This window comes from Mandrillus leucophaeus, unplaced genomic scaffold (genome assembly GCF_000951045.1).
Source record: "Mandrillus leucophaeus isolate KB7577 unplaced genomic scaffold, Mleu.le_1.0 Scaffold55, whole genome shotgun sequence".
Taxonomy (NCBI): Eukaryota; Metazoa; Chordata; class Mammalia; order Primates; family Cercopithecidae; genus Mandrillus; species Mandrillus leucophaeus.
Window position 1 is genome coordinate 3107164 of NW_012105919.1, and position 27184 is coordinate 3134347.

At 52.2% G+C, this 27184-nt stretch overlaps 1 protein-coding gene across 1 annotated transcript in view; it reads right to left on the reverse strand.

Annotated features, from left to right (window-relative positions):
* Positions 1-2784: 2784 nt before the first annotated feature.
* HECTD4 (HECT domain containing E3 ubiquitin protein ligase 4) overlaps positions 2785-27184 on the reverse strand; it is a 159789-nt gene continuing 135389 nt past the window's right edge. Inside the window, 14 exon segments of the mRNA XM_011997903.1 lie at positions 2785-5131; positions 5650-5872; positions 6150-6345; positions 6704-6870; positions 9902-10123; positions 10402-10505; positions 12090-12245; positions 12930-13049; positions 13718-13864; positions 15285-15475; positions 19900-20023; positions 20761-20867; positions 23258-23409; positions 23501-23724. Coding sequence (XP_011853293.1) covers positions 4995-5131; positions 5650-5872; positions 6150-6345; positions 6704-6870; positions 9902-10123; positions 10402-10505; positions 12090-12245; positions 12930-13049; positions 13718-13864; positions 15285-15475; positions 19900-20023; positions 20761-20867; positions 23258-23409; positions 23501-23724 — 2270 coding nt within the window. The 3' untranslated portion in view covers positions 2785-4994.

Genomic DNA, 27184 nt, shown 5'->3' on the forward strand with positions numbered 1-27184 from the left:
ATTTGCTTGTGTGTAAAGGATTTTATTTCTCCTTCGCTTATGAAGCTTAGTTTGGCTGGATATGGAATTCTGGGTTGAAAATTCTTTTCTTTAAGAATGTTGAATATTGGCTCCCACTGTCTTCTGGCTTGTAAGGTTTCTGTAGAGAGATCAGCTGTTAGTCTGATGGGCTTCCCTTTGTGGGTAACCCGACCTTTCTCTCTGGCTGCTCTTAACATTTTTTCCTTCATTTCAACCTTGGTGAATGGGACGATTATGTGTCTTGGTGTTCCTCTTCTTGAGGAGTATCTTTGTGGTGGTCTCTGTATTTCCTGAATTTGAATGTTGGCCTGTCTTGCTAGGTTGGGGAAGTTCTCCTGGATAATATCCTGAAGAGTGTTTTCCAACTTGGTTCCATTCTCCCTGTCACTTTCAGGTACACCAATCAAATGTGGTTTGGTCTTTTCACATAGTCCCATATTTCTTGGAGGCTTTGTTCATTCCTTTTCATTCTTTTTTCTCTAATCTTGTCTTCTCACGTTATTTCATTAAGTTGATCTTCAATCTCTGATATCCTTTCTTCCGCTTGATCGATTTGGCTATTGATACTTGTGTATGCTTCACGAAGTTCTTGTGCTGTTTTTCAGCTCCATCAGGTCATTTATGTTCTTCTCTAAACTGGTTATTCTAGTTAGCAATTCCTCTAACCTTCTTTCAAGTTCTTAGCATCTTTGCATTGGGTTAGAACATGCTCCTTTAGCTTGGAGGAGTTTGTTATTACCCACCTTCTGAAGCCTACTTCTGTCAATTCGTCAAACTCATTCTCCATCCACTTTTGTTCTCTTGCTGGGGAGGAACTGTGATCCTTTGGAGGAGAAGAGGTGTTTTGGTTTTTGGAATTTTCAGCCTTTTGGCGCTGGTTTTTCCTCATCTTCGTTGATTTATCTACCTTTGGTCCTTGGTGTTGGTGACCTTTGGATGAGGTTTCTGTGTGGATGTCATTTTTGTTGATGTTGATGCTATTCCTTTCTGTATGTTAAGTTTTTCTTCTAACAGGCCCCTCTGCTGCAGGTCTGCTGGGGTTTGCTGGAGGTCCGCTCCAGACCAGTATTACCAGCGGAGGCTGCAGAACAGCAAAGATTGCTGCCTGTTCCTTCCTCTGGAAGTTTCGTCCCAGAGGGGCACCTGCTTGGTGCCAGCCAGAGCTCTCCTGTATAAGGTGTCTGTCGGCCCCTGCTGGGAGATGTCTCCCAGTCAGGAGGCATGGGGGTCAGGGACCCACTTGAGGAGGCAGTCTGTCCATTAGCAGAGCCCAAGTGCTGTGCTGGGAGATCGGCTGCTCTCTTCGGAGCTGGCAGGCAGGAATGTTTAAGTCTGCTGAAGCTGCACCCACAGCCACCCCTTTCCCCAGGTGCTCTGTCCCAGGGAGAAGGGAATTTTATCTATCAGCCCCTGACTGGGGCTGCTGCCTTTCTTTCAGTGCTGCCTTGCCCAGAGTGGAGGAATCTAGAGAGGCAGTCTGGCTACAGAGGCTTTGCCGAGCTGTGGTGTGCTCTACCCAGTTCGAACTTCCTGGCAGTTTTGTTTACACTGTGAGGGGAAACCCCGCCTACTCAAGCCTCAGTAATGGCAGACACTGCTCCCCACAAGAAGCTCGAGCATCCCAGGTTGACGTCAGACTGCTGTGCTGGCAGTCAGAATTTCAAGCCAGTGGATCTTAGCTTGTTGGGCTCCATGGGGGTGGGATCTGCTGAACTAGACCACTTGGCTCCCTGGCTTCAGCCCCCTTTCCTGGGGCGTGAACTGTTCTGTCTCACTGGCATTCCAGGTGCCAATGGGGTATGAAAAAAAGAACTCCTGCAGCTAGCTAGGTGTCTGCCCATACGGCCGCCCAGTTTTGTGCTTGAAACCCAGGGCCCTGGTGGTGTAGGCACGGGAGGGAATCTCTTGGTCTGCAGGTTGTGAAGACTATGGGAAAAGCGTAGTATCTGGGCTGGAGTGCACCATTCCTCCCGGCACAGTCCCTCATGACTTCCCTTGGCTAGGGGAGGGAGTTTGCTAACGCCTTGTGCTTCCTGGGTGAGGCAACGCCCCACCCTGCTTCAGCTCCCCTTCCGTAGGCTGCACCCACTGTCTAACCAGTCCCATTGAGATGAGCCAGATACCTCAGTTAGTTAGAAATGCAGAAATCACCTGCCTTCTGTGTTGGTCTCACTGGGAGCTGCAGACCAGAGCTGTTCCTACTTGGTCATCTTGCCACCCTTCCAAAGTTAGCGTTTATGAAGTACAAGAAAGGTGGAGTTGAAAGCATGAGAATAAAGTGACTCTGGGTGAAGACTACCATGGAACAGTAGGAGGGGACAAGCAGGTCACAGAGAACTGAGATTATTCAGAGTATAGCCAACCTGGGCCCCCTGGCCGGTGAGGCAGCTGTGCAAGGAGCTGAATGTTGATCATGGACAGCAGGACTCAGCAAGTCCTCACATCTTTCCTGTATGTCCCTTCTGCACAAGGTAGGTCTACATCCACCACCTGCTCCTGAAGGAGGAGCTGTGTCTGAGGGGCCCAGACTCTGCCACGGTAACAATCCGCTTGAGAAAAATGCCCACACCAGGCCCAAGTGCAAAGACTAGCTGCCAGGACAAAAAGTGGGCAGGGGATATAGCGTTAGGTTTAGCTTTGATCTTGGATTCCCCTGCCTTCGTAATTTCTACATGCAATGCACAGACTCAAGAGTCAGGTTTGGGGAAGGGTAGTTTAAAAGCCTCATGGGGTAAGAATCACGTCAAATGCCAAGAGACCATAATAATTAGAAACACTTTAATTCCTAGCCACTTGGCAGCACTTAAATATCAGAGCCATCCAAGCATGCCAGTCTTTGAACTTGCTCAGCAAGAGTAGATGATCACACAACTCTTAAGGTAAATCAAAATTAGATGAAGGTTATTTATTGGTGTGACTTTTTTCCTTTAGTGAGCTTCCTTTACACAGCATGGTGTAAATAGCATCAGATTGAATGAAAAGTTTGTTAAATGCAACCATAAATAATTATAATAAATATACATCAAGTAACTTTACAGCACACATTTTTTAGGGCCAAGGTTTGGAACTGTCTGGACCTCAATGTGCTCTCGGAGAAGCAGCCATGTTAGCAGCAGATACCTTACAGCTGTCATCTACTCAAGTGATGGCCAACAGAAGCTTCTGAACTCCTCCTGGGGAGGTAGCTGACAAGTCCATTCAAGGGATGAGGACTAAAGAGAACCAAGAATTTAAAGATACAGGGAGGAAAAACCACTTCTAATAAATCCAAAGGCTCTTTCGTTTTGCAGAAATGAAAATAAAAGGATCCTTGTTGTCAGGAATACATCCTGGATGTGACCCCCCCCCCCCCCCCACTCAAGGGAGCTGTGGCTGCTGGGGAGGCAGTGGGCTGACCATCTTCTTTCAAAACAGGGGAACTGCTTGCGGGCACTCACCTCCAGAGGTGACTCGCATCAAATACAACTGATGCAGCTGTCATGATTAACCCTAGGTCGATTTCATCCTGAGGTCAGGGGATCCTTTCTATAATGGTCCTTGATGCATTTCCTAAGAGTTACAGGGAGGAGATGGATGCTAACGGCTCTATCTCTAGAACTCACAATCTTTCCAGCAGGCCAGGGCACATCTTCTTTCTTCGACCAGCATCCACACTCCAAAACCTTCTAGATAGCACTCACTCAAAACTTCCAATATTCACAATATTATACAATAAATACAGCGATGTGATTCTGTGAGACCTGGCAAGGCCCAAAGTGACAGTGTCCAACAAGATGGCCTGTGCTGCTCATGAACAGAGTACCATTGGACAAAGACCTATTTGGGGCAAAGATGCACTGGGGCAGTGGGTGAGCCTGGAGGCAGCTCGGCCCTGGCACACACACTTACATGGGGTGATGGGGAGTGCTAGGCAGGGCTGGCCAGAGGGGCAGAAGGACCCCCCTGGAGTCTCCATCTGGACTTGCATGTCTGGGTCACTAAAGCAGACCCCGAATTGAGCAGAGCACCTCAGTCCACTCTTTTGAAAATGGGGGTGTGGCCCTTTCCCTTGTCCTATGTCACTGCAGGGAGGAAGGGCCATTTCTGAGCATTTTGTGCTCCTTTTTTGTGGGGTAGGCTTGAATCATGTGCTTTCCTCTTCAACCAGAGTCTCAGAGGAGGCCCCCACCTGAGCACTGTCTCCCACCTCTGGGTGTCTTCTCACCCCCTGCAGCTGGGATGCACCCAGCTAGGCTCTGTGAATTAAGGTCGGGATGAACCCTTGAGTCTCCTGCTCCTGAGGAGGCCTCAGATGAAAACTGTCAGACTAGGGCCCAGCAGAGACAGATGGCAGATAGGGAGGTTTGGGACACGCAGGGAAACCACTGTGGGCTTTTCCTCAGAAAAACCAAGACTGGGAGCAAGTTCTAAAGCAGGAAGATGAACATATAAAGCTCCCTGTGTGTCTCCCATGTTTGGGCAACTGGCCCAGCCACCTCTAGGTGGAGGGAGGCCTGCTGGGGCTGCCTCTGGAGCATCTCCAGCTGGAGGCCAGAGGGGAGGGCTGGCCACAGGCTTGTCTGTGGAGGCGCTCTGCTAAAGCACGGATGCTCTGTGTGGCTGAGGTCATTGTACCCCTGGCTTCCTGCTCGGTGGTTCTGTGATGGGGAACCAGCTGGGGCCTTATGGCATTAGAATCTGGTGGCCACGAGGGACAATGTCCAAGAAGATCAAATTAGACACAAACTGTCTGGGAACTAAACTATCCTACAAATAGACCACAAACAGGCAGCAAAAGAACCAACCCATCACGAAACGTACAAAGACAAAAGGTTAAGTCTTCCAGGAGGCCCTGGAACGTGGACGAAAGTTCGGAAAAGCAAAATGTTGCCAACTCCTCACGCAGGGCCCTGGAGGGACGGGCTGCAGTAGTGGCTTCCCAAGCCGGCAGAGCAGGTGCCTCAGTGACATCCTAATTCTGGGGCTTCCTCCTGTCAGCCACTGAGGGGGTCTTCGCGGTAGTGAATGGCACAACGAAGTTTCTCCAGCATGATTTCCAGAGAGGAGTACTGGGGAAGCTTGATCATGAACATGCAGGTCTCCACGCGGATGTAGCGAGAGTCTGGGGAACCTACAAGAAACCGAGCCAGCGTCAGAGGGTTGGGCCCCCGTCTGTGAGGCTCCCATGGAAGCTGGGCTGGCCTCCGCTTCCAGGTTTGCCTCCTAGGGTAGCCCTAAGCCAATCCTGGTGCCCAGCAGGATGGGGATGAGGGCTGGGAACCTGGGAGAAGTTCTTGGAGGGAAAAGGGGAGAGAGCTGCTGGACAGCATATGTGCCAAACTGCTGATGGGTTTGTCTGCCCAGCAAAATGTTTTGTTTTGTTTTGTTTTTACCCATTTTTCTGCATTTAAAAGTTAGAAGATTTGAAGCATTCTGGATTTTCAGCTTCTTTTGAGATACGAGAAGGTATCTAACAGCAGACCCACATGGCTGGCTCCTGCCCGGCCCTAATCCTCAGTGATGTCTGGGTTTTGGCATGTGGGGCTCCTGGTCATTGTTCTCCCTTCACATGGGGCCTGGCAGCCCCAGTTCCAAACAGAGAAGGGCTAGTGTGTCCCTACTTGGGAAATGGCCAGGGGAGGGCGGTACCTGCTGTGCCATCTGGGGGGGCGATCTTCATGGGGTACGGGGGCACATGGGCGGTGTCGGGGCCCCCGTCTTTGCAGGGGCAGGTGAACGGGATGCGCTCCTGGTTGCAGGCAAACTTGATGAACTTGCACAGCTCCTCCTGGGTGAACATCTCCAGGGCCCCCCAGAAGAACTCGATGTGCTGGTCCGTCTCCATCAGCCCCACCTGGTACATGGTGTGGGCCTGGGGAGGAGAGGCCCAGGTGTCAGGAGCCCTGGAACCCCACCTACCCAGTGCCTCCCCAGCCCTGGGGTCTGCGGGCCAGGCCCAATCCCAGGGCAGGCTGCAGCGTGTGGGTTGTGAGCACAGGGAGATGACAACGATGACAATGATACAGGTCTGTGGCAAGGACAGAGCTGAGACAGGCCACTGCCGATGCCTGCTGCTGGACTTAAGGGTGACAGGGAGGCAGGCCTGGGGCTCACCACCTCCCCGCCCAGCCTGGCCCTGGGCCGTCTACCTTGAGGAACTCGAGGTTGATGTAGGGGAGGCCGCAGGTGCGCAGCTCCATCTCCAGCGGGCTGAGCGTAGTCAGCAGCTGCAGGGGGATGATGGAGCCCAGGCCAGCCCGCACAGCCGTCACACACTCCACATTCTGCAGCTCCCGCAGCCGCAAGCTCCGGATGGCTGCCGCATAGATGTCCTTGTTCTCCCACCTGCCCAGGTGAGGGGCACAGGTGAGGGAGACCACCACCAAAGAGGCTGGGTCTGGGAGCCACACCCACTCAGCCGGAGGTCCTGGATCCTCTCTTGGGAGAGGCCTGCGGCCCAGCCGCCCTGGTCATCCCAGTCCTTTCCTGCCTCTGGTGCCACCACCTCAGAGCTGCTGTTTTCTTAGTAAACCCCTTCTGCTGAGGACCCTCTTTCTTGGCACCCACCATCCTGCCTCATCTCCCTCCCCTGGTGAAATCCACCTGTCACCTGACCTAGGTCCTTATGCCATTGCCCAGGAACAGATGCTGCTGTCAAACCTTGGCCAGCCCCCGCCAGCCCCCACCACGTGCACACACTCACGCCACAAGGATGTGCCGGCCCCGGCTGCACAGCTCCACCTCCTCGCCCGTCATGGTCAGGTAGGTGAACCTGCAGCAGGGCTTGTTGGGGCTGTCAGGGCTCTCGGTGGCCAGGTGCTGGGAGGCAATCTCAGCGCACAGGGCCTCCAGCTCGGTCTCGTCATTTATCTGGAGGGTGGAGGCAGAGTGAGGCTCATTACAAGGCCATGGGAAGTGGAACCCTGATCCCCAGGTGGCTGGGCAAATCCCAGGTGCAGCTGGTGGGATCTACCCTTGGCCGTGTGGATGGGCATGTGACATGGGCTTGGCCAATCAGAACCTGCCATCAGTTCAGGGCCGGGCATGTGACCGAGGCCAGGCTGAAGAGACCCACATTCCAGGCCTTTTCCCATGACTGTTTGGAGGCAGCGATCCTGTCTCACTGGCACGGGCAGACTCTATGATGGGAAACCCTTTACTGCTGGAGGCCACCTCTGCCCGTGTGCTGGGACAGCCTGCCTGAGACTAATTTTGCTTTCTTTGCTTTTTCTTTTCTTTTCTTTCTTTTTTTTTTTTTTGAGACAGAGTTTTGCTCTTGTTGCCCAGGCTGGAGTGCAGTGGTGCGACCTGGGCTCACTGCAACCTCTGCCTCCTGAGTTCAAGCAATTCTCCTGCCTCAGCCTCCTAAGGAGCTGGGATTACAGGCGCCCGCCACCACGCCTGATTAATTTTCGTATTTTTAGTAGAGACGGGGTTTCACTATGTTGGTCAGGCTGGTCTCGAATTCCTGACCTCAGGTGATCTACCTGCCTCAGCCTTCCAAAGTGCTGGGATTACAGGCGTGAGCCACTGCACCCAGACTGCTTTTTCTTTTTTTTTTTTTTGAGATGGATTCTCGCTCTGTCAGCTGGAGTGCAGTAGTGCGATCTTGGCTCACTGCAACCTCCGCCTCCCGGGTTCAAGTAATTCTCTGCCTCAGCCTCCTGAGTAGCTGGGATTACAGGCACCTGCCACCATGCCTGGCTAGTTTTTGTATTTTTAGTAGAGATGGGGTTTCACCATCTTGGCCAGGCTGGTCTTGAACTCCTGATCCACCTGCCTCAGCTTCCCAAAATGCTGGGATTACAGGCGTGAGCCACTACACCTGGCCGCTTTCTTTTTTTTTTTTTAAAGCAATCTGGATAAGAGGCCTGAGACCAATACCAGATGACACTGTTTGAATACCTGGATTTGGCCCTGCCTGAAGTCAAACCCATCATGGTTTTTGTTTTAAGAGCAACTAATTTTTTTTTTTTTTGAGATGGAGTCTTGCTCTGTTGCCCAGGCTGGAGTGCAGTGGCACAATCTTGGCTCACTGTAAGCTCCGCCTCTCGGGTTCACGCCATTCTCCTGCCTCAACTTCCCAAGCAGCCAGAGACTATAGGCACCTGTCACCACGCCTGGCTAATGTTTTGTATTTTTAGTAGAGACGGGGTTTCACCATGTTAGCCAGATGGTCTTGATCTCCTGATCTTGTGATCTGCCCACCTAACCCTCCCAAAGTGCTGGGATTACAGGCATGAGCCACCGCGCCCAGTCTAAGAGCAACTAATTTTAAACAATTTTTTCTAAAGCTGGTTGTGGCTGGGATTTCTGTCCCTTGCCACCAGACAGCCCTGACTTAGTCCTGTCTGTGGAGGTGTACAGGCTACTGCCTCCCCACATTTGGCGACCAGAATCAGGGTCCAGGGAAACTGATTCGCACTGTGTCTGCTGGGCTATCTGGGAGACGACAGGGTGAGACCCAAAGGAGACTGACTGCAGCTCGGGGACAGTGACAGGTGGACGGACATTCAGGTCTAAGTCTGGAGTCTCCTTAGTAGCAACCTCCCTACCCCTTCACTGCAGACGCTCCACTGATACAAGTCGAGACCATTTCTTTCCAGTACACATCCCACAACACCATGTGGTTCTGCACCCCACACCCTCTGGGGCCCTGGCCATCCCTGCAGCCAGAAGCCTCAGCTGGCCTGCAGGACCCCGCCTCGCATCCCCTGCAGCCCCAGCCTGCGCTGCACCCAGAGCCCCAGGAGGATTCCTTGGAAGAATGCAGGAGACACATAAACCCTCAGTCCACTGTGGGTGTTCTCCTTCCACCCTTTAGACAATGCCTTGTCATGCCTGTTTCTACCGAGAAGCCACGGGCATCCGGGACTCTGGCTCTGCTATTGTCTTGCAATGGCTGCCCTGAGTGACCCAGGGGGACAATGGCGGAGACCTGGCCAGGCAGTGCCTCGGTTGGCCATGGAGTATTCTGCCGGCGTACGCAGAAGCAGCTGGCACCCCCTTCACCTGAGGCCCAGGAGAGAGCAGCTTCTGCCAGGCCTCAGGCACGATGTTCACTCTCGTGGCCTTGAGGGGCGCCGGGTGGGACGTTGCCCTCCACACTCGGCCAGGATGGTTCTCTCAGCTGCGGGGCGTGTGGTGCGGGAGAGCCCAGAAGTCAGAGCAGGCAGCCCTGGGCTCCCGGTGGCTCTGCTCCCTGTCAGCTGTGAGGGCCTGGGCAAGTCACCTCCATTTGGTGAGCCTCACCTTCCTCCTGACCTTGTGATGATGGAATAAAGCCCTCCACCCTCCACCACGAAGGAGACAAGCTTGGACACTCCCTGAGGACAGGGTGAGTGCCCAGAGCCTGTCTGGCCCATGACAGGGCCTCAGTGACGGCCACTGAGTGCACAGAGGGACTGTGGACCCCTTCCACCTCCAGGGGGGTGCTGAGCAACAGCACCATGCTCTCAAAACCTACGTGTGCCCTGGACAGGCAGGAAGGGCTCCATCCTGACACCTCTCCCTTGGTTGACCTCAGGTGGTCCCAGGGTTGACTCCTGTGCTCTGAGGCCCTGAAACAACTCTTAACCTGCACCCCTACAGCCGTTCCCCCAGTGCCTGTTCACTCAGCTCCAGGAGCCCTTACCCATGGCCAGGTGACGAGCAGCAATGTGGGAGGACCAGCAGGGCTGGTCATGTTACCTCCAATCTCTGCTGCCAGCAGGGAGGGAGGCCAGAGGCCTCTGTCCCTATGAAACAAGCCTTCCTGGCAGATGGCTCACACCCCTAAGGTCCTCTGGGGGATCCCAACCCAGCCTGAGCAGGCAGCTCGGGTCTGCATGGAGTCCTAGGCAAGGCGGCGGGGAGGCCCCGGGCGCTGCACGCCCCCGGAAGAACTGTGCCTTGTACTCACGCTCTCAAACTTCTTGACGTAATTGTAGGTGAGGATGTCCGCTTCCTGCAGGTCTTGCTCAGGGTCCAAGGGCTCGCCCACCAGCGTCTTCCAGAAGGAGGGCAGGAGGTCCAGGGGCAGCGGGACATCTGCCCGAATAGCAATGCCCAGCAGCTGCCCCAGGAAGTGCAGCAGCTGCTCCTCCCCGTAGGTGATGGGGCTCGGGGTCAGGATATACTTGCCCTGGAAGCGGAGGTGGGCATGAGGTGACCTGGGCATGGGCCTCTGTGCCCGCCAAGGAACATCTGTTTCAGGCCACCGCACCCTGTGGCAGGCAAGAGAGAAGTCACTGCAAGCTCCCAGAGCTTGCCCAGGCAGTGTGGCAAGGGCCTGTCCCCACAGATTGGGAAGGTTTCTGAAAAGGTTTAGTTTCGATGAGACACACACTGCCCCACCACCACCAGCCACTGCACTGGGACCTGAGCTTGGGGACGTGGAGCCTCCTCTCGGTCTCCGCCTACCTTGTTCTTATTGACAGCTGAGCTGGGGCACAGCAGCAGCAGCGACAGCGAGGAACTCTGCAGCTCCTTACACACCTGCCACAGGAAGTGGCGGAAAGAGCCGCCTGCAGGACAGATGAGAAACATGGGCACCTGGGGGCGTCCCGGCGGGAGATGGCACCGTTCCCTCCCTCTCACCTGCTGGTCGGAGCGGCTACTCTTTCCCTGGCCTGCCTGCCGCTGTGGCGGGGTGGAAAGAAGCCACCTCAGGCCTAGGAGGCCTCAGGTCCAAGCCTGCTCTCCACTCACTAGTGGGGCCACCCAGTGATACCACAGAGGGCAAGATGTCCCCGAGGCTCAGTCACCTGTCTGTCAAATGGGAGAGTGACCGTACCTTCCCCAAAGGCCATTCGAGGATTCAGTGAGGTCACCGCAGGTCCCCACACAGGCAACCCCTCCCAGCTGCAAGCCTGCCTGAGTTGTGGACTTGTTTGGTCCACGTCTGTGCCCCTGGGCCAGGCTGAGGGCAGGACCACTTGTTTCACTCAGCACTGCCTCCCCCACTGCCCGGGCTCGCGTCTGTCCAATGAATGTGTAAGTGAATGGACAAATGTGTGAATGTGCAAAGGGCAACGGTCACTGCTCAGCCTCTCCTGCCGCCATTCAAGATGGGCCTTTGGTTTCTTGCAAATCTCTTCCTCTGGCCTTCCCTGTGTTCCCTATTGGTACCCTGAGGTCAGGGAGCTCTGAGCACAGCTGTGCCCACACCCTGCTTGGTCAGAGCCACGTGGAAGCCCAGTGTGGGGGCCCAGTGCAGGGGCAGATGTTGGGCCTGGCCCTCACCTCTGCTTCAAGGAGAAGCAGGAGTGTCTCGACTGCCGACACTTGGAAGGCCAGGGGCCTGGACCCTGGAACCCCAGCTGGCTGCCTGACCTTGGGAAGTGACTTGGCTTTGTGGAGTCCCAGTTTCCCTATATGTAGGATGGGCCAGGGCTGGCACTCTGGGCAGGTTCACTGCTGTGGGGAGGATAAGGTGTCGTGCGTGAGTCTGGGCTGTCAGTGAACCAGAGCTGTTCTCAGAGAGGCCTAGGAGGCCTGCCCATAGGATGCCAGGGCCCTCTGTCTGGGAGGCAGCTGCATTCCCGTGGGGGCAGATCAGAGGAAAGGGGAGAAGGAGCTGGGTGGGGGCTCCCTCTTGCCCGGACAGCCTTTCCCTCCAGGGTGCCCAGCTGTGGAGAAACTAGGTTTCTTCTGCATCTGCAGTGGAGACATTTCCTGAATGTCTGGGGCTAAGCATGAGAGGGTCACAAGGGAGCACTTGCTCAGCTGCCAGTCCTCATCCTTGCAGAGTGCGATGGTGCCATCTTAACCAAGGGCTCCCCAACACCCTGCCTCTCATGGGGCACACACAAGCTTTCAGGCCTACCAACTCCTCAGCCAGGGCCCTTCCTGGGGAGGGGGCCAACCGGCACCGAGAAGGGCCCCGAGAACAAGTGCCATCCCCAAGCCCAGGAGGGGCTGGCTGAGGCTTCCACACGGGGACGGTCTGGAGGACATGGGTGTGAGGCCACTCTGGGTGCAGACCAGGCTTCTGTAGCACAGGTGCTGAGGATGCAGCTTTTACTCTTAGGAATGGAGGTCTTGGGCAGCTGGGGCTAAGGCTGGACACTAAACACAGCTCCTTCAGCGGGGAGCCCACCACAACTTACTGGTGCCGTGGACCTCCTCCCCAGTGAAGCGGATGTTGAAGGCATATGTGGGGTCACCACCACTGGCCAGCTTGACACAGAGCTGAGACGACGGCACTGAGGCCAGCTGCCTGGCAGCCTGACAGAAGTAGGAGTTTTCAGAAGCTCTGATTTCCCCTGGAAAGTGAGATGAGCTGATCAAAGCACCCCCCATGGCAGCCCTCTGCCCTTCCGTTGAGGACAGACCCCGGGCCTAGCAGGCCTGTGCCTGTCCCTGGACCCCTGCTCCCTCACTTGGCCCCCTGTGCCTTCTCTGCCCTTAGAACATCTTAGAGCCTTCTGTGCCTTAGCACTTGTGGCTCCCACCTCTGGAACCTGCCCTCCTGGGCCACCAGTGCTTGGACCCTTCTCATTTTCTAGAAGCTTCCCTCTGCCTCTCAGGGAGGTCCTTGCCCCCCAATTCCTCTCTCGTTTCCTCTGCGCATATCCCTTCTGTCTATACGCTGTGGCAGAGACTCTGGGGAGCCTCCCCAATGCCCTTCTCTCCCTTTCCTTTGATGCTGGAATCCCCATTTTTGGCAGTCGCACGGCTGATCAGAGCAAAGCCTGCCCCATCTGACCCCATGCAGCTAGGCAGGCCCCCGGAAGCCAAGCTCCTTCTGCTATGCCCCTTCCCCGAGCTCCTGAAGGGACCTTCCAGCAGGAAGCCACACACCAGGATGCTCCAGCAGAACGACAGGAGGAACTGCCGCACCAGCCCTGGACCCCCTTCTTCTAGAAGCTTCTTTTATGTTCCAGAAATCCACTAGTGTGTTTAGGCACTGCCATTTTGCATTTTTTGCCCTCTGCAGCCAACCTCACCTCCCACAATTTCCAGTGGGTCCAAGGTGATCTCAGGTGCCGCGTGGTCCGCTGTCCTCTGCACAGTGGCATTCAGCACTCGATTCATCACGGTCACTTTTGTGTCATAGAAGATCAGCCCTAAGGAGAGGAATGTGGGAGAGGCTTGGGTGGGGCTTTGTCCCTTCCTTCCCAGTCCCCCCAAGACTCTCTTTACGTCCCTGGGTATGGCACTCTCAGGCCCCCTGGTGGCAGCAGAGCCGGGTCCTGACTGTGGAGGGTGGTGTGTCGCATCTACCCAGCTGCTAAGTGCATGTACCCTTTGTCATTCCCAGGAGACACCCAATTTCCAGAAACAATGCAAAGAAACTAGAGTTGCAAAATGGAATGTAGAAAATGATACCTATTTTTAATTTAAAAAAAGACAAAAAGCTCTATGTGTGCACACGTGTCTGTCTGTATGTGAAGAGAAAAGTCTAGAAGGATAGATACTCATCTGTTAACAATGTCACTCTGGGATGTAGGGATGTGGAGGCCAGATAGTAAACAGAACTTCATATATTTCTAATTAATTTGAAAACCTTAAAAATAATTTTACTTTTCAGAGCATATGTTACTTTTATAATTAAAGTAACTTTCCTTGGGTGGACCTGTTGTTCCAGAGGAGCCCAGCCTGCTAGATGAAAGGTTTCGGGGGGCAGGCATCTTCCTGGGGGGCTGCCCAAGGACCCTGCCTGTGGATTCTGGCCCTGGCGTCTTGCAGGTCACCTCTCTCTTCCTGCAGGGCCAGGGCGGGTGCAGGCACTGACCTTTGGCCTCCTTCAACAGGGCGGCGATGCTATGGGTGTACATAGGTGTCTGGCGCAGCTCCACCAAGGGCAAGAAGAAGGTCTCCAGCGTGGTGTTGAGGGACTGCAGTAAGGCGAAGCGCAGGCGCAGGCTCTCGATGGGCACGTCTGCAGGGCGCAGGAGCAGTCAGGCTGAGATCTTGGCCAGATCGGCTGAGATGCCTGACTCACAGGCAACACAGGGGGTCCCTATCACTGGGAACAGGATTGGTGGATTTTTTACCTAGGACCCTGGAGACGCTGTCAGTGAGCGAGCGGCCCCTGATGTGCCTGTGCCTATGCCAAGCAGACACAAAGGGCGAGGCCCTGGCTGGCCAGATGAAGGTGCTGGCTCTTAAGGAGTCCAAGGCCCCCTCATCTACCTTCAGGGCCATGCCAGGGCTGTCCACTGTATTATTTTTTGACTTACTATTTTGAAATAATAATACAGGAGGTTGCAAAAATGGCACAGAGTCCCGTGTACATTTCACCCAGCGTCCCCCAATGGTGATGTCATATCAAAACCAGTAAACTGTGCTACTGGCACACTGCCCTTCAGTTCTTCACCCTTCACATTGCCACAGACGGAAGTCAGGGACAACCTCTTGCCCATCTTTACCTCCTTGGCACCCAGGAGAGAGCAAGGGCTCTGCACCTGTTGCTGATGAGGCAAGCGGCTGAGCACAGCCCCTGGTACGAGTGTAATGAGCTGCTCACCAACACGCTGTAAAGGGGGTACGTCTGGGAACTAACAATTTATATTTTGTGTGCAACCCTAGTTTTTTTATGGAGACGGGAGTTTTGCTCTTGTTGCCCAGGCTGGAGTGCAACGGCGTGATCTTGGCTCACTGCAACCTCCGCCTCCTGGGCTCAAGCGATTCTCCTGCCTCAGCCTCCCAAGTAGCTGGGATTACAGGCATGTGCCACCATGCCCGGCTAATTTTGTATTTTTAGTAGAGATGGGGTTTCTCCATGTTGGTCATGCTGGTCTTGAACTCCCGACCTCAGGTAATCTGCCCGCCTTGGCCTCTCAAAGTGCCGCAATTACAAGGCATGAGCCACTGCGCCCGGCCCAGAGAACAGCTTTCTCTCTTTTGAAAGACAGGAGCACCTGAATGGGACTTCCTGCAATCCTAGCTTTTAATAAAAACATGGTGTTCTCCATTATGAAGGCTAATGCCTCTACTGCAAGCTATCAGACTATAAATGCTTCTCACTCCCCATGGCAGCCCTGGCCTCAGTGGGGCCTCCAGGCAGTGGCCTGGGCATCCCCTGCAGCCATGCATTTCTGTATCTGCTCCCTGGCTTTGCTTTCATGGGCATCTAAAAAGGCCCCAGACTAATTAGGCCACAGTCCTGGCCCCCTGCCTTGCTCTCCCTGTTTCGTCAGCCCCCTCCTTCCTTGTGCACCTGGCGCGTAGCAGGTGTTCATGTTCTGAAGTGTTCGTTTGATGGGCGTCTAAATGAATCTAGCCCTTGTAAACACCCCTTGTCAGGGGGCGTGCCTGCATCAGGCAGCAGGGGAGGGGACAGGCCCAGGGCCACATACTCAGGAGACAGGCCACTCTGGGGTCCGCAGCATCCGCAGGGTCCAGGTACACCTCGTGGGGATGGAGCCGTGCGGGTGTGATGGCAAGGTGGCGGCACAGCTGGTTGATGTACTGCACGAGTGCCACGTCCATCTCCAGGGTCCACTTTCTTGAGGCCTTCTGTGCATGTCGGACATCGATGCAGGCGCACCTGGGGGTGGGAACAGGGGGAGAAGGGCAAAGTGAGGCGGGGTGCACTGGGATGACTGTTGAATTTCTCTTAGAGTCTTGTCCTCAGCTCCTGGAGCACATTGAGAAGACAGCCTCGCCTTCCAGGTTGTTTCTTGGTGCCTGTACCGCTCCTCATGGGGAAAGCTCTTTCAAAAGAAGCAAGCCAAGCACGCTGGCAGGAGTGGGAACGCTGCAGCCTTCTGGGAGGCGGCACCAGGCACCCACCCGTGTCTCACTCCCGAGAGTTGGCAGCACCGCGTGAGGGTGAAGGAGGAGTTCATAATAGCATCAGCTTGCAGTGTGTCACTAAACTTTCTTCTCCTTAGAGACAAAGTCTTGCTCTGTTGCCTGGGCTGGAGCACAGTGTGGTGATCATAGCTCACTGCAGCCTTGAACTCCTGGACTCAAGCAATTCTCCCACTACTCAGCCTCTCCAGTAGCTGGGACCACAAGTGCAAGCCACTACGCCTGCCTAATTTTAAAATTTTTATTTTTTTATTTTTATTTATTTTTTTTGAGACGGAGTCTTGCTCTGTCACCCAGGCTAGAGTGCAGTGGCCCGATCTCAGCTCACTGCAAGCTCTGCCTCCCGGGTTCATGCCATTCTCCTGCCTCAGTCTCCCAACTAGCTGGGACTACAGGCACACACTGACACGCCCGGCTAATTTTTTGTATTTTTAGTAGAGACAGGGTTTCACTGTGTTAGCCAGGATGGTCTCGAGCTCCTGACCATGTGATCCGCGCACTTCGGCCTCCCAAAGTGCTGGGATTACAGGCATGAGCCAATGCGCCTGGTTGATTTTTACATTTTTTTGTAGAGATGGGGTCTTGTTGTGTTGCTCAGGCTGTTTCTGAAATCCTGGGCTCAAGCCATCCTCCCTCCTCAGCTCCCAAAGTGCTAGGGTTACAGGAGTGAGCCACTGCGCCTGGCCAGTCATAAGAATTCAGTGACAGGATGCCTGTGAAGCAGTGCCCAGCACGTTCCGAATGCACAAGAATTGTCAGCTGCTGGTGTCACTGATGTCATTACTCTTTCCCCAGCAAGCCCATTCCAGAATTCACCTGTGGAGCTCTTAGAACGGACGGGCCACAGTGTGCTTCTGAGGGCACTGCTGCAGGGCTGTGTTACTGCAGCAACGTCAGACACAACCCAACTGTCCATCGATAGGGGATTAGCTGAATTACACTGCACCTAACAACGCAACGCTAGGAAGCCAGGAAAATGATCAAGTGGAATAATATGGGATGATGTGGACAAATTTTTAAACAGCAGATTGCAGGCCAGTCGAGGTGGCTCATGCCTGTAATCCCAGCACTTTGGGACGCTGAGGCAGGCAGATTGCTTGAGGCCAGGAATTTGAGACCAGCCTGAGCAACAGTAAAACTCCATCTCTACAAAAAACCCTCCACAAAAATTAGCTGGTCATAGTGGCATGTGCCTGCAGTCCCAGCTACTGGAGAAGCTGAGGTGGGAGGATCACCTGAACCCAGGAGGTTGAGGCTGCAGTGAGCTGTGACTGTGCCACTGCACTTCAGCCTGGGTTACAGAGTCAGACCCTATCTCAAAAGAAAAAAAGCAGATTGCAGAGCAGTATATCTTGTCTGATCCCACTTCAGGGGACTGAAAAAATGTACTTCCAGAAAAATGTTGGGTGAAATATTCACTGAAGCATCACAGAGCCATGCTGTGGGCACCGAATTCCGGACATGACCTTCTGGGTGGGTAGACACTGTGTGAGGTTTTCAGAAAGGGTGCATGTCCTTATTCCACAAATATTGGGCTATTAACCCAAGAAAGGCAGGCAGGCAGGCCTGGCACAGCCTCTAATTCCAGAGCCTGTAGCACCTTGAGTGGGCCACCTGTCATATTGGGAACATTACCCTGGGACCAGGGGAAGGGGGCGGTATCAGGTGTCTCCTTCCTACAGGCCACCTCTGTCCAATCCAAAGCATGCTCACAGACAGACCTAAGCCTCTTTCAGAAGGGGTCCTCCATGGCTCTCTAGGCTGAATGATCCAAGCAGAAGCCTTTGGCTTCCCTTAGAAAAGTCCACGGTGAGGCAGGAAGGATGTGTCAGGGCATCATCACCGCCCCAGAGGGCCCCTAGGAATGTGGCCTTTTATTGGGTATTTTTTTGTTTTTTTGAGACAGGGTGTCACTCTGTCACCCAGGCTGGAGTGCAGTGGCAGGATCTCAGCTCACTGAAGCCTTGGCCTCCCTTGCTCAAGTGATCTTCCCTCCTCAGCCCCCCAAGTAGCTGGGATTACAGGTGCGCATCACCACGCCCGGCTAATTTTTATATTTTTAGTAGAGAGGGGGTTTCACCATATTGGCCAGGCAGGTCTCAAACTCCTGACCTCGTGATCCGCCTGCCTTGGCCTCCCAAAGTGCTGGGATTACAGGTGTAAGCCACCGCGCCCAGCCCAGTTTCTGATTTCTAAAACAAGTTCAGAAAACTTGTCCCTGCCACCATAATGCAAGATCCATTCATGGACTGACTCTGAGCCTTTAATGATGGTACAAAAGGCTGGCAGCAAGCAGTAAAGCAGTTCTTAATTCTGAAAATGGATTTTTAAAAAAAGCATGTTTCGGTAGCCATTTTCTTTTTCTTTTTTTTTTTTTTTTTTTGAGATGGAGTTTTGCTCTTGTTGCCCAGGCTGGACTGCAATAGTGCAATCTCAGCTCACTGCAACCTCCACCTCCCAGGTTCAAGTGATTCTCCTGCCTCAGCCTCTCAAGTAGCTGGGATTACAGGCATTCACCATCACACCCAGCTCATTTTTGTATTTTTAGTAAAGACCGGGTTTCACCATGTTGGTCAGGTTGGTCTTGAACTCCTGACCTTAGGTGATCCGCCCACCTTGGTCTCCCAAAGTGCTGGGATTACAGGTGTGAGCTACCTTGTCTGGCCTTTTTTTTTTTTTTTTTTTTTTTTTTTTAAGACAGAGTGTGGCTCTTGTTGCCCAGGCTGGAGTGCAGTGGTGCAGTCTTGGCTCACTGTAATCCTTTGCCGCCTGGGTTCAAGCAATTCTCCTGCCTCAGCCTCCTGAGTAGCTGGGATTACAAGCGCCTGCCATCACACCCGGCTAATTTTTGTATTTTTAGTAGAGACAGGGTTTCATCATGTTGGCCAGGTTGGTCTTGAACTCCTGACCTCAGGTGATCCACCCGCCTCGGCCTCCCAAAGTGCTGGGATTACAGGCATGAGCCACCGCGCTCGGCCTTGGTAGCCATTTTCTTTTTCTTTTTTTGAGATGGAGTCTCACTCTGTCGCCCAGGCTGGAGTATAGTGGCGCGATCTCGGCTCACTGCAACCTCCGCCTCCTGGGTTCAAGCGATCGTCCTGCCTCAGCCTCCTAAGTAGCTGGGATTACAGGCATGTACCCCCTGCCCAGCTAATTTTCATATTTTTAGTAGAGACGGGGTTTCACCATATTGGCCAGGCTGGTCTCAAGCTCCTGACCTCGTGCTTCCCAGAGTGCTGGGATTACAGGTGTGAGGCACCGCGCCCGGCCTGGTAGCCATTTTCATTGATTGATGCCGGGTGCACTTGCTGTGGACAAGGCTGAGTAGGGGTGTGTGTGTGTGTGTATGTGCACACGCGTGTGAGCCAGAGGGAGGGCAGGGCAGGGTGATTTCTGGAGTACCTGGGATTCACTTATAGCTAGAAAGGGGAAACTATATTTAGTCCTGGAGCCCTGGAGAGCTGTGGCCTAGCTGTGCCCCTGCCTGGGAAGGAGTGAGGGCAATGGGGACTCGAGGCAAAGTGTGACTCTGAGGACAAGGTTCTTTGGGGTAAGAAATTGTCTGTTATGGGACTGAACTGTGTCCTCCCAGTCCCCAAACAGATACATATGTTGAAGCCCTAATTCCCAGTGTGACTGTATTTGGAGACAGAGCCTTTAAAGAGGTGCTTGAGGTCATCAGAGTGGGTTCCTAATCCAACAGGACTGGGGTCCTTGTAAGAAGAGGAGATTAGGACACAGATAGGTACTGAGGGAAGACTTCATGTGGGGACCTTGAGAAGGTGGCAGTCTGGGAGCCAAGAAGAGCGGCCCCAGGAGAAACCAGCACTGCTGACAACTTGATCTGGGCCTTCCAGACTCCAGAACTGACAGAGAACAAGTTTCTGTTGTTTAAGCCACCCAGGGTGTGGTGTCCTGTCACGGCAGCCCAAGCTGACCAGCACAGCCTCCAAGTCAGGAGTGTGGAGGAAAAGAACAGGTTTGTTTACAAGTGGGTTAGAAAATCCATTTAGCACTTAGGGAAAAACTCAGAAATTACGAAATAACTCAGAAAGCATTATCAACAGGGGAGATGGACCAGCTCCTCAGAAATTATGCTCTTGGCTGAAAACAATTTCTGTGCAAGGTGCCAACTGAGTTGAGGGGTAACCCTCTTACCTCTCAAAATGAAGATCATAACCACAGGACAAGATCGCCCTCCAGACACTGCGGATGTCTTGCTTGGCTCGGTCAACAACAAATTTGTGAAATCCTTCCAGCGTCAGGTATTTTTCCTCAGGGACTGGTGGAAAGGGTCCAGTGTGAGGAATCTGGTGAGACCTGAGCACCTCGCACGCCTCCAATGTGCTCTGCTCTCACCACAGCCTCTCCCTTAAGGCACAACCCACCTAATTCCCCTCTCCCTCCCGTAACTCTGGGAATTGTCATTTGCCATCACAACCCACTGCGCACAGGACACTCATAAGCCCTCATGTGCCCAGGCCCCCAAGGGCTCTGTCTCCCTTAACAGGCTGCAGTTTCCCACGTCCCCTCTTTCTATGAATCTCTAAAACATCCCCGACTGACAAAGCAATTTTCCAGACAACAAGAATAGCTTTCTCTAATGCTGCCTGGGCCTTTCTGGAGGCTTGCGTTCTACTGTCCCAGCACGGGCTGCTAGCTTAGGCCGTGCCTTCTAGAAGAAAGTGTCCATGCAGATTTCCCAATTTTCACTTTTTGGTCACAATCATCTATTCTTCATCCTGGGCGTGTGGTGTTTCCGGAACTGCTATTTTACCTCCTCAAGTTCACGGTCATCAAAGATGGCATCGAGGGGCGATCCCTGGCCAGGAATATTTCCCAGAATCTCTGGAAATGCTGCCCTGCCTGATACCCCAGGGAACCCAGAGCCCAGAGCAGAGGCCATCTCAGTAGGAGAGTGGCCAGTCGGGAAAAGCAGAGGCCTGCTCCGGGGGGGCTGCCCAGTCTCCAGGATGGAAACAGGTCCCAGCCCACTCCAGGCCCCATCTGCTCATTCACCTTCTTGTTTTTTGGTAGGGGACTTTTCTGGGTCCTTTTCATCTGGTTTGCTCTTTTCTGGTGACTTTGGCTTCACAGTTGGCTTCTTCTCACTTAAGGCAGTCCTGCTGTAGACCAAAGCACTGGAATTAGACTAATGCACGTTCACACCTCCTCCCGATAGGAAATACACAGCCTCGTACAGTCATTCATTCCTGCCCCCTCCTCCAACTTAGGGCTTAGGGCTCAGACAGGGCTAGGTTCAAGATCGCCTTTGCTCTGAGTGAGAAAAGTTTACTGAGCAAATTACAAGGACAAATCCGTGCCTTAAAATGTGAAAAATCTTGCAGAGACTCTTTTCAGACCCTCTTTCTACATATTTTAGAGCTACATTGTTCTATAAGGTAGCTGCTAGCCAGATGTAGCTACCTAAAGTTAATTAAAATGAAATATGATCACGAATTCAGTTCCTGTTCACCCTTGCCACAATGCAAATGCCCCATAGCCAGTTGTGGCTTAGGGGCTGCTGTACCCAACAGCACAGATATAGACATAGCACTGATTTCTACCAGCACAGAAAGCACTATGGGACAGTGCTGATTGAAAAACACCATTTCTACATAATGAATTAACTTTTTAAAACCTTTATTTTTCTGGTTAAACAATTCCTCTAGCGATTCTTGCTAGCTAATATTTTGCTATCAAGGTTTCATCTCTGTGTACTCGAGAGTCATAGACCCCGTATCTAAAGAATATTCTATTACATATATATGCATATCCACACATGGAATGCCATGTAGCTATTTTTTAAAAAAGGAATGGGGAATTCTTTTTGTACTGGTCTGAAATGATTTCCAAAATTAGTATTATATAAAAATGGCAGCCGGGCGCGGTGGCTCATGCCTGTAATCCCAGCACTTTGGGAGGCTGAGGCGGGCGGATCATGAGGTCAAGAGATCGAGACCATCCTGGCTAACACGGTGAAACCCCGTCTCTACCAAAAATACAAAAAATTAGCCAGGCGTGGTGGCGGGCGCCTGTAGTCCCAGTTACTCGGGAGGCTGAGGCAGGAGAATGGTGTGAACCCGGGAGGCGGAGCTTGCAGTGAGCTGAGATCACGCCACTGCACTCCAGCCCGGGCGGCAGAGCGAGACTCCGTCTCAAAAAATAAAAAATAAATAAGAAAAATAAAAATGGCAAGGTGTGGACATTGTGTATGGTACCCAACACTGGGCATATGTATAGAATTGCTTCCATATTTATAGAAAGGGTTCTTCTGAAAGGCTACAGAAGTAACCTTGCAGGCTCAGGGAGGGGAACTTCAAGGCTTAAGAATGGTCGGAAGGAAGAGTGGCTTTTCACTGCACATGCTTTTGAATTTTGTACTATTTTAGTCGTTCAAAACTTAAGAAAATAATATAGAGGCATAAATCAAAGGTCATGTACTTAAAAGTAGTTGCTATGCATGGGGCAATTTAATTTTTTCCAATAGGCACTATGCATTTTCTTTTTCTTTTTTTTTTGAGACAGGGTCTCGCTCTGTCACCCAGGCTGGACAGGAGTGCAGTGGTGTGATTATGGCTCACTGCAGCCTTGACTTCTGGGGCTCAAGCCATCCTCCTGCCTCAGCTTCTTGAGTAGCTTCTTGAGTAGCTGGGACCACAGGTGCATGCCACCACAGTCAGCTAATTTTTATATTGTTTTGTAGAGATGGGGTTTTGCCATGTTGGTCTTGAACTCCTGGGCTTAAGGCGTTATACATTTTCTAATCTTCCTACAATAACTATGCATTATTTGTGTGGCTAAAAGAAGTAGGATTAAAAAAAATGTACGGGGGAAGGGATAGCATTAGGGGATATACCTAATGTAAATGATGAGTTAATGGGTGCAGCACACCAACATGGCACATGTATACATATGTAACAAACCTGCATGTTGTGCACATGTACCCTAGAACTTAAAGTATAATAAACAACAACAACAACAAAAAAAAGTACAACATTTTAGATGTTGTCTTCATTTAGATGGGTCGGCTTTCCAGCCTGCATGGTCAGGATTTGACCACACCTGTGGATAAAATGAAACTCCAGTGTTCACCTGATGGAGCTGAGGACTGAGAAAGGAGCTCAGCAGAAAGGACCCAGACACCCACCGGGCGCAGTGGCTCCTGCCTGTAACCTCGGAACTTTGGGAGGCTAGTGCAGGCTGATCGCTTGAGCCCAGGAGTTCGAGACCATCCTGGCCAACATGGTGAAACCCTATCTCTACAGAAAAATTTAAAAAATTAGTCAGGTGAGGTGTCATGTGCCTGTAGTCCCAGATACTCAGGAGGCTGAGGTGGGAGGATCGCTTGAGCCTGGCTGCAGTGAGCTGTGATCGGGCCGCTGCACTCCAGCCTGGGCGACAAAGCCTGACACCAGGCTCCTCCAGAGGAGCTGCAGCCCCCCAGGCTCCTGCACAGAGGACGCCCCCACATCTGCCCACAGGCCAGGCTGCCCAGGCTCCTTGGGGCACACACCTGACGCTGTTGAGCACGGCCTTGTCCTTGGTGGGCGGCTTGGTGATGGGCCGCTTGGTGCTCACCACCTTCACGGGGTGCTGCTCCTTCCCGGCCTTGCTGTACTTGCTCTTGTCAAACTTGGGCTTTGGCACGCCATACTTCCTCAGGATCTGTGGAGCACAGAGGTGGCAGGGAGGCTCTGAGTTTTGTCCTGTGGGGCACGCGAGGCCCAGCCTGGGTATGGTGGGGACGGGCAGCTACCTGGGTGAGCTGATCCTCCAGCACCTTTTTTGGAGGCCGGACATTGGTGAAGAAGAGGTGGAGGAGGTTGCCTGGGGTCTGGGAGTTGATCTGCTCTTTGCTAAGATAAATGTCAGAGACTCTGATGGGCTTCGCTGGTGTCAGGCTCAGCGTCTGCTCTGAATGGGCACAGCTCTTAAATATCTCCGTCAGAACCTCTCTGGCCCCGGGCACCAGCTTCTCCCCTGTTGGATGGAGAGGGGGCAAAATAATTCTGCCGTGAACATACATCAGGACAAGCCCTGCGAGCATTCTGTTTGCAAACACTGTTTGAAAGGGGCAGTAGATGGACATCAGAGGAAGGGCGAGCTGCCCACCAAAGCCTGGTTCCCTCTCTGGGCACAGCCCAGCACATGCCCAGCCTTTCTTGCCGTAAGGTGAGGCCCTGCAACCGTGGTCACTGTGGGATGTGAGCCACATGGGGGCCAGGCTGCTGCCCTCTGCACTTGGCCCCTACCTGGCTGCTCGGGGATGACAGGCCCCTCCCCAAGGGTGGGCACACTTCAGTGCTCACCCTGACTCTTACATCTGCAGGGAATTAACTTCCACTGAACTTGAGTCATTGTCCTCCTGGGGCTATTTATCATAGCAGTTTAGTCTAGAATAATCCCAGATGATAGTCAGTCAGCAAGTATTTTTAGTTGGAAGTACAACTTGTTAAACAGGTGATCGCATTCTTAGGAAATATTCTTCAAAATTGGTGCAATGAGCAGGTGAAAAAGAAAGTTTTCTGAGATACAAGAAAACTGTCTATGAGCACTGAAAAAATATTTTTTTGTTCCTAAACAAGCACTCCAGAAGGTGCTCTCGCCTTTCCAAAGGGCCAGTCATGAACCCATCTGCATGTTCTCAGGAATCACTCCCTTCTCCTGGCAACCCAGGCCCCTCACTCCCTCTGGCCTGCTCCGTCTCCTGGGGAGTCTGGCCTAGGCCAGGCCCAGCTGTGGCAACTCCAGCACATCTGGGCTGAGGGTGGGAGGGGCAGGTGCGGGGAAGAGAGAGGCTGAGCCCTAAGCTGACTCAGCAGAGTCACAAGTTGAAACCCATGAGGCCAGGTGCGGTAGCTCACACCTGTAATCCCAGCACTTTGGAAGGCTGAGGCAGGTGGGTCACTTGAGGTCAGAGTTCGAGACCAGCCTGGGCAACATGGTGAAGCAAAATACAAAAATTAGCCAGGCGTGGTGGCGTGTGCCTGTTGTCTCAGCTACTTGGGAGGCTGAGACACAAGAATCACTTGAAACCAGGAGGTGGAGGTAGCAGTGAGCCGAGATGGTGCCACCGCATTCCAGCCTGGGTGACAGAGTGAGACTCTGTTTCAGAAAACAAAACAAAACAAAACAAAACAAAACAACAACCCTCACATGAGGAGTGTACCTGGCACCATGAGGCATATCCATGCAGTACCAAAAGACCAGGTACCATATGTGGAAAGTCTGACTGTAAAAGAACCAGGAACTAGAACTAAAATTCAGTATCTAAGTATGAGAAGACTGGGAAAGACAATCATGGCAGAAAGACCTCAGGCTTCCTGTCAAGCAGACCTGACATCGACTTGGGGGCAGCTGAGAGCTGAGGGGGCAAAACACATGCCAATAAGGGACAGGACTGGGACCAGGATGAGCCCACCGAGGCCTTTGCTCAATGCCAGGCAAGATTTAAGAAAATGCCAAAAACCTCAGTCATCAAGATAAACAATACTTTACTGTAGTATTTTAATCAGTCAAAATTATTTAGTAGCACTTGTGAGCTAAAAAAAAAAAAAAAAAAATTGGGCAAGGTGGCTCACGCTTGTAATCCCAGCACTTTGGGAGGCCGAGGCAGGCCTCCGCAGGATTACCTGAGGTCAGGAGTTCAAGTCCAGCCTGGTCAACGTGGTGAAAACCTCTCTCTACTAAAAATACAAAAATTTGCCAGCATGGTGGTGCCTGTAGTCCCAGCTACTCAGGAGGCTGAGGTAGGAGAACTGCTTGAACCCCAGAGGCGGAGGATGCAGTGGGCCGAGATTGCACCACTGCACTCCAGCCTGGGCGACAGAAAAAGACTCCATCTCAAAAAAAAAAAAAAAAAAAAAAATTAATGTAAAAAAACCTCCATAATAAGCAAAATATTTACAGTGCTGTGCTGACTGATATCAGAGCCCGAGAAAAAGATCAGTAACGCTGATCCTATCTTTATTTAAAATTTTAACACTTTGCTGATCATGGATACTTTACATTAATTTTGACTTAAAAAAAATGTACTAGAATATTTATCTTACTGAGTTTTCTGGAGCCCCATTAAATTGTGTCCCCAAGATCTCACTTACCTCACCCTGATCCTACCTCTGAGGGAACATTTCCAGATTTCATGATTGGGGTAAGCAAGTTTTTTTTTTTTTTTTTTTTTAAAGATGGGGTCACCCAGGTTGGACTGCAGTGGTGTGATATCAGCTCACTGCAGCCTCCGACTCCTGGGCTCAAATGATCTTCCCAGCTTAGCCTCCTGAGTAGCTGAGACTACAGGCATGCGCCACCATGCCCAGCTTATTTTATTTTTTGTAGAGACGAGGTCTCACTATGCTGCCCAGGCTGGTCTCAAACTCCTGGGCTCAAGCAATCCATCTGCCTCGGCTTTCCAAAGTGCTGGGATTACAGGCATAAGCCACTTTGCCGGGCCTGGGGTCATAATTTTAAACAACAAAACCTCTACTCAATATTACATTTTTTGGCTGGGTGCAGTGGTTCACACCTGTAATCCCAGCACTTTGGGAGGCTGAGGCGGGCGGATCACCTGAGGTCAGGAGTTTGAGACTGGCCTGGCCAACATGGTGAAACCCCGCCTCTACTAAAAATACAAAAATTAACTGGGTATGGTGGTGTGCCTGTAATCCCAGCTACCGGGGAGGCTGAGGCAGGGAGAATTGCTTGAACCCGGGAGGTGGAAATATCAGTGAGCTGAGACTGCATCACTGCACTCCAGCCTGGGTGACGGAGCAAGACTCTGTCTTAAAAAAGAGAAAAAATTACAATTTTGTACTTCAAAAACACAAAACAACACAGCAACTCTATGACGAAATTTCAAACATTAAAGAATTAGATTAAGGCCGGTGTGATGGCTCACGTCTATAGTCCTAGCACTTTGGGAGGCCGAGGCTGGAGGACTGCTTGAGTCTAGGAGTTTGAGACCAGCCTGGGCAACATAGGAAGACTCTCTGTACAAATAATAAGTAAAATAATTTTTTTTAAAGAAAAGAATTTTAAAAAGAAAAAAGGAATAAAAAAAGAAAAAAAGAGGAATTAAAAAAAAAAAAGAAATTAGTGGGAAGGAGACAGAGTTTGCTCCACAAAAGAGCCACCAGAATGGCAAAAGGGCTGGCAAACGGGACTCAGAGAAAAAAGGGCTGGAACTGTTTCTTTCCCAGGGGTCAGTTTACAAGGGAGAGGCATGAGCTGTCCTCAAGCATATGACCAAGTACTTACCAGCAATGTTCTAGCTGCATAGGACAGAACAAAATAAATACACTTGCACTTGAACCAGGGGAAGCCTGGCTAGACAAAAAGGAAAAAATGACTTGAATACAAGCCCACATTCAAGCCTGTTGCAGGCGGTACAAAGCCACCCCTGGTAGCCTCTCCAGCTGGAACACGGCAGGCCTGTGGCAGGGGC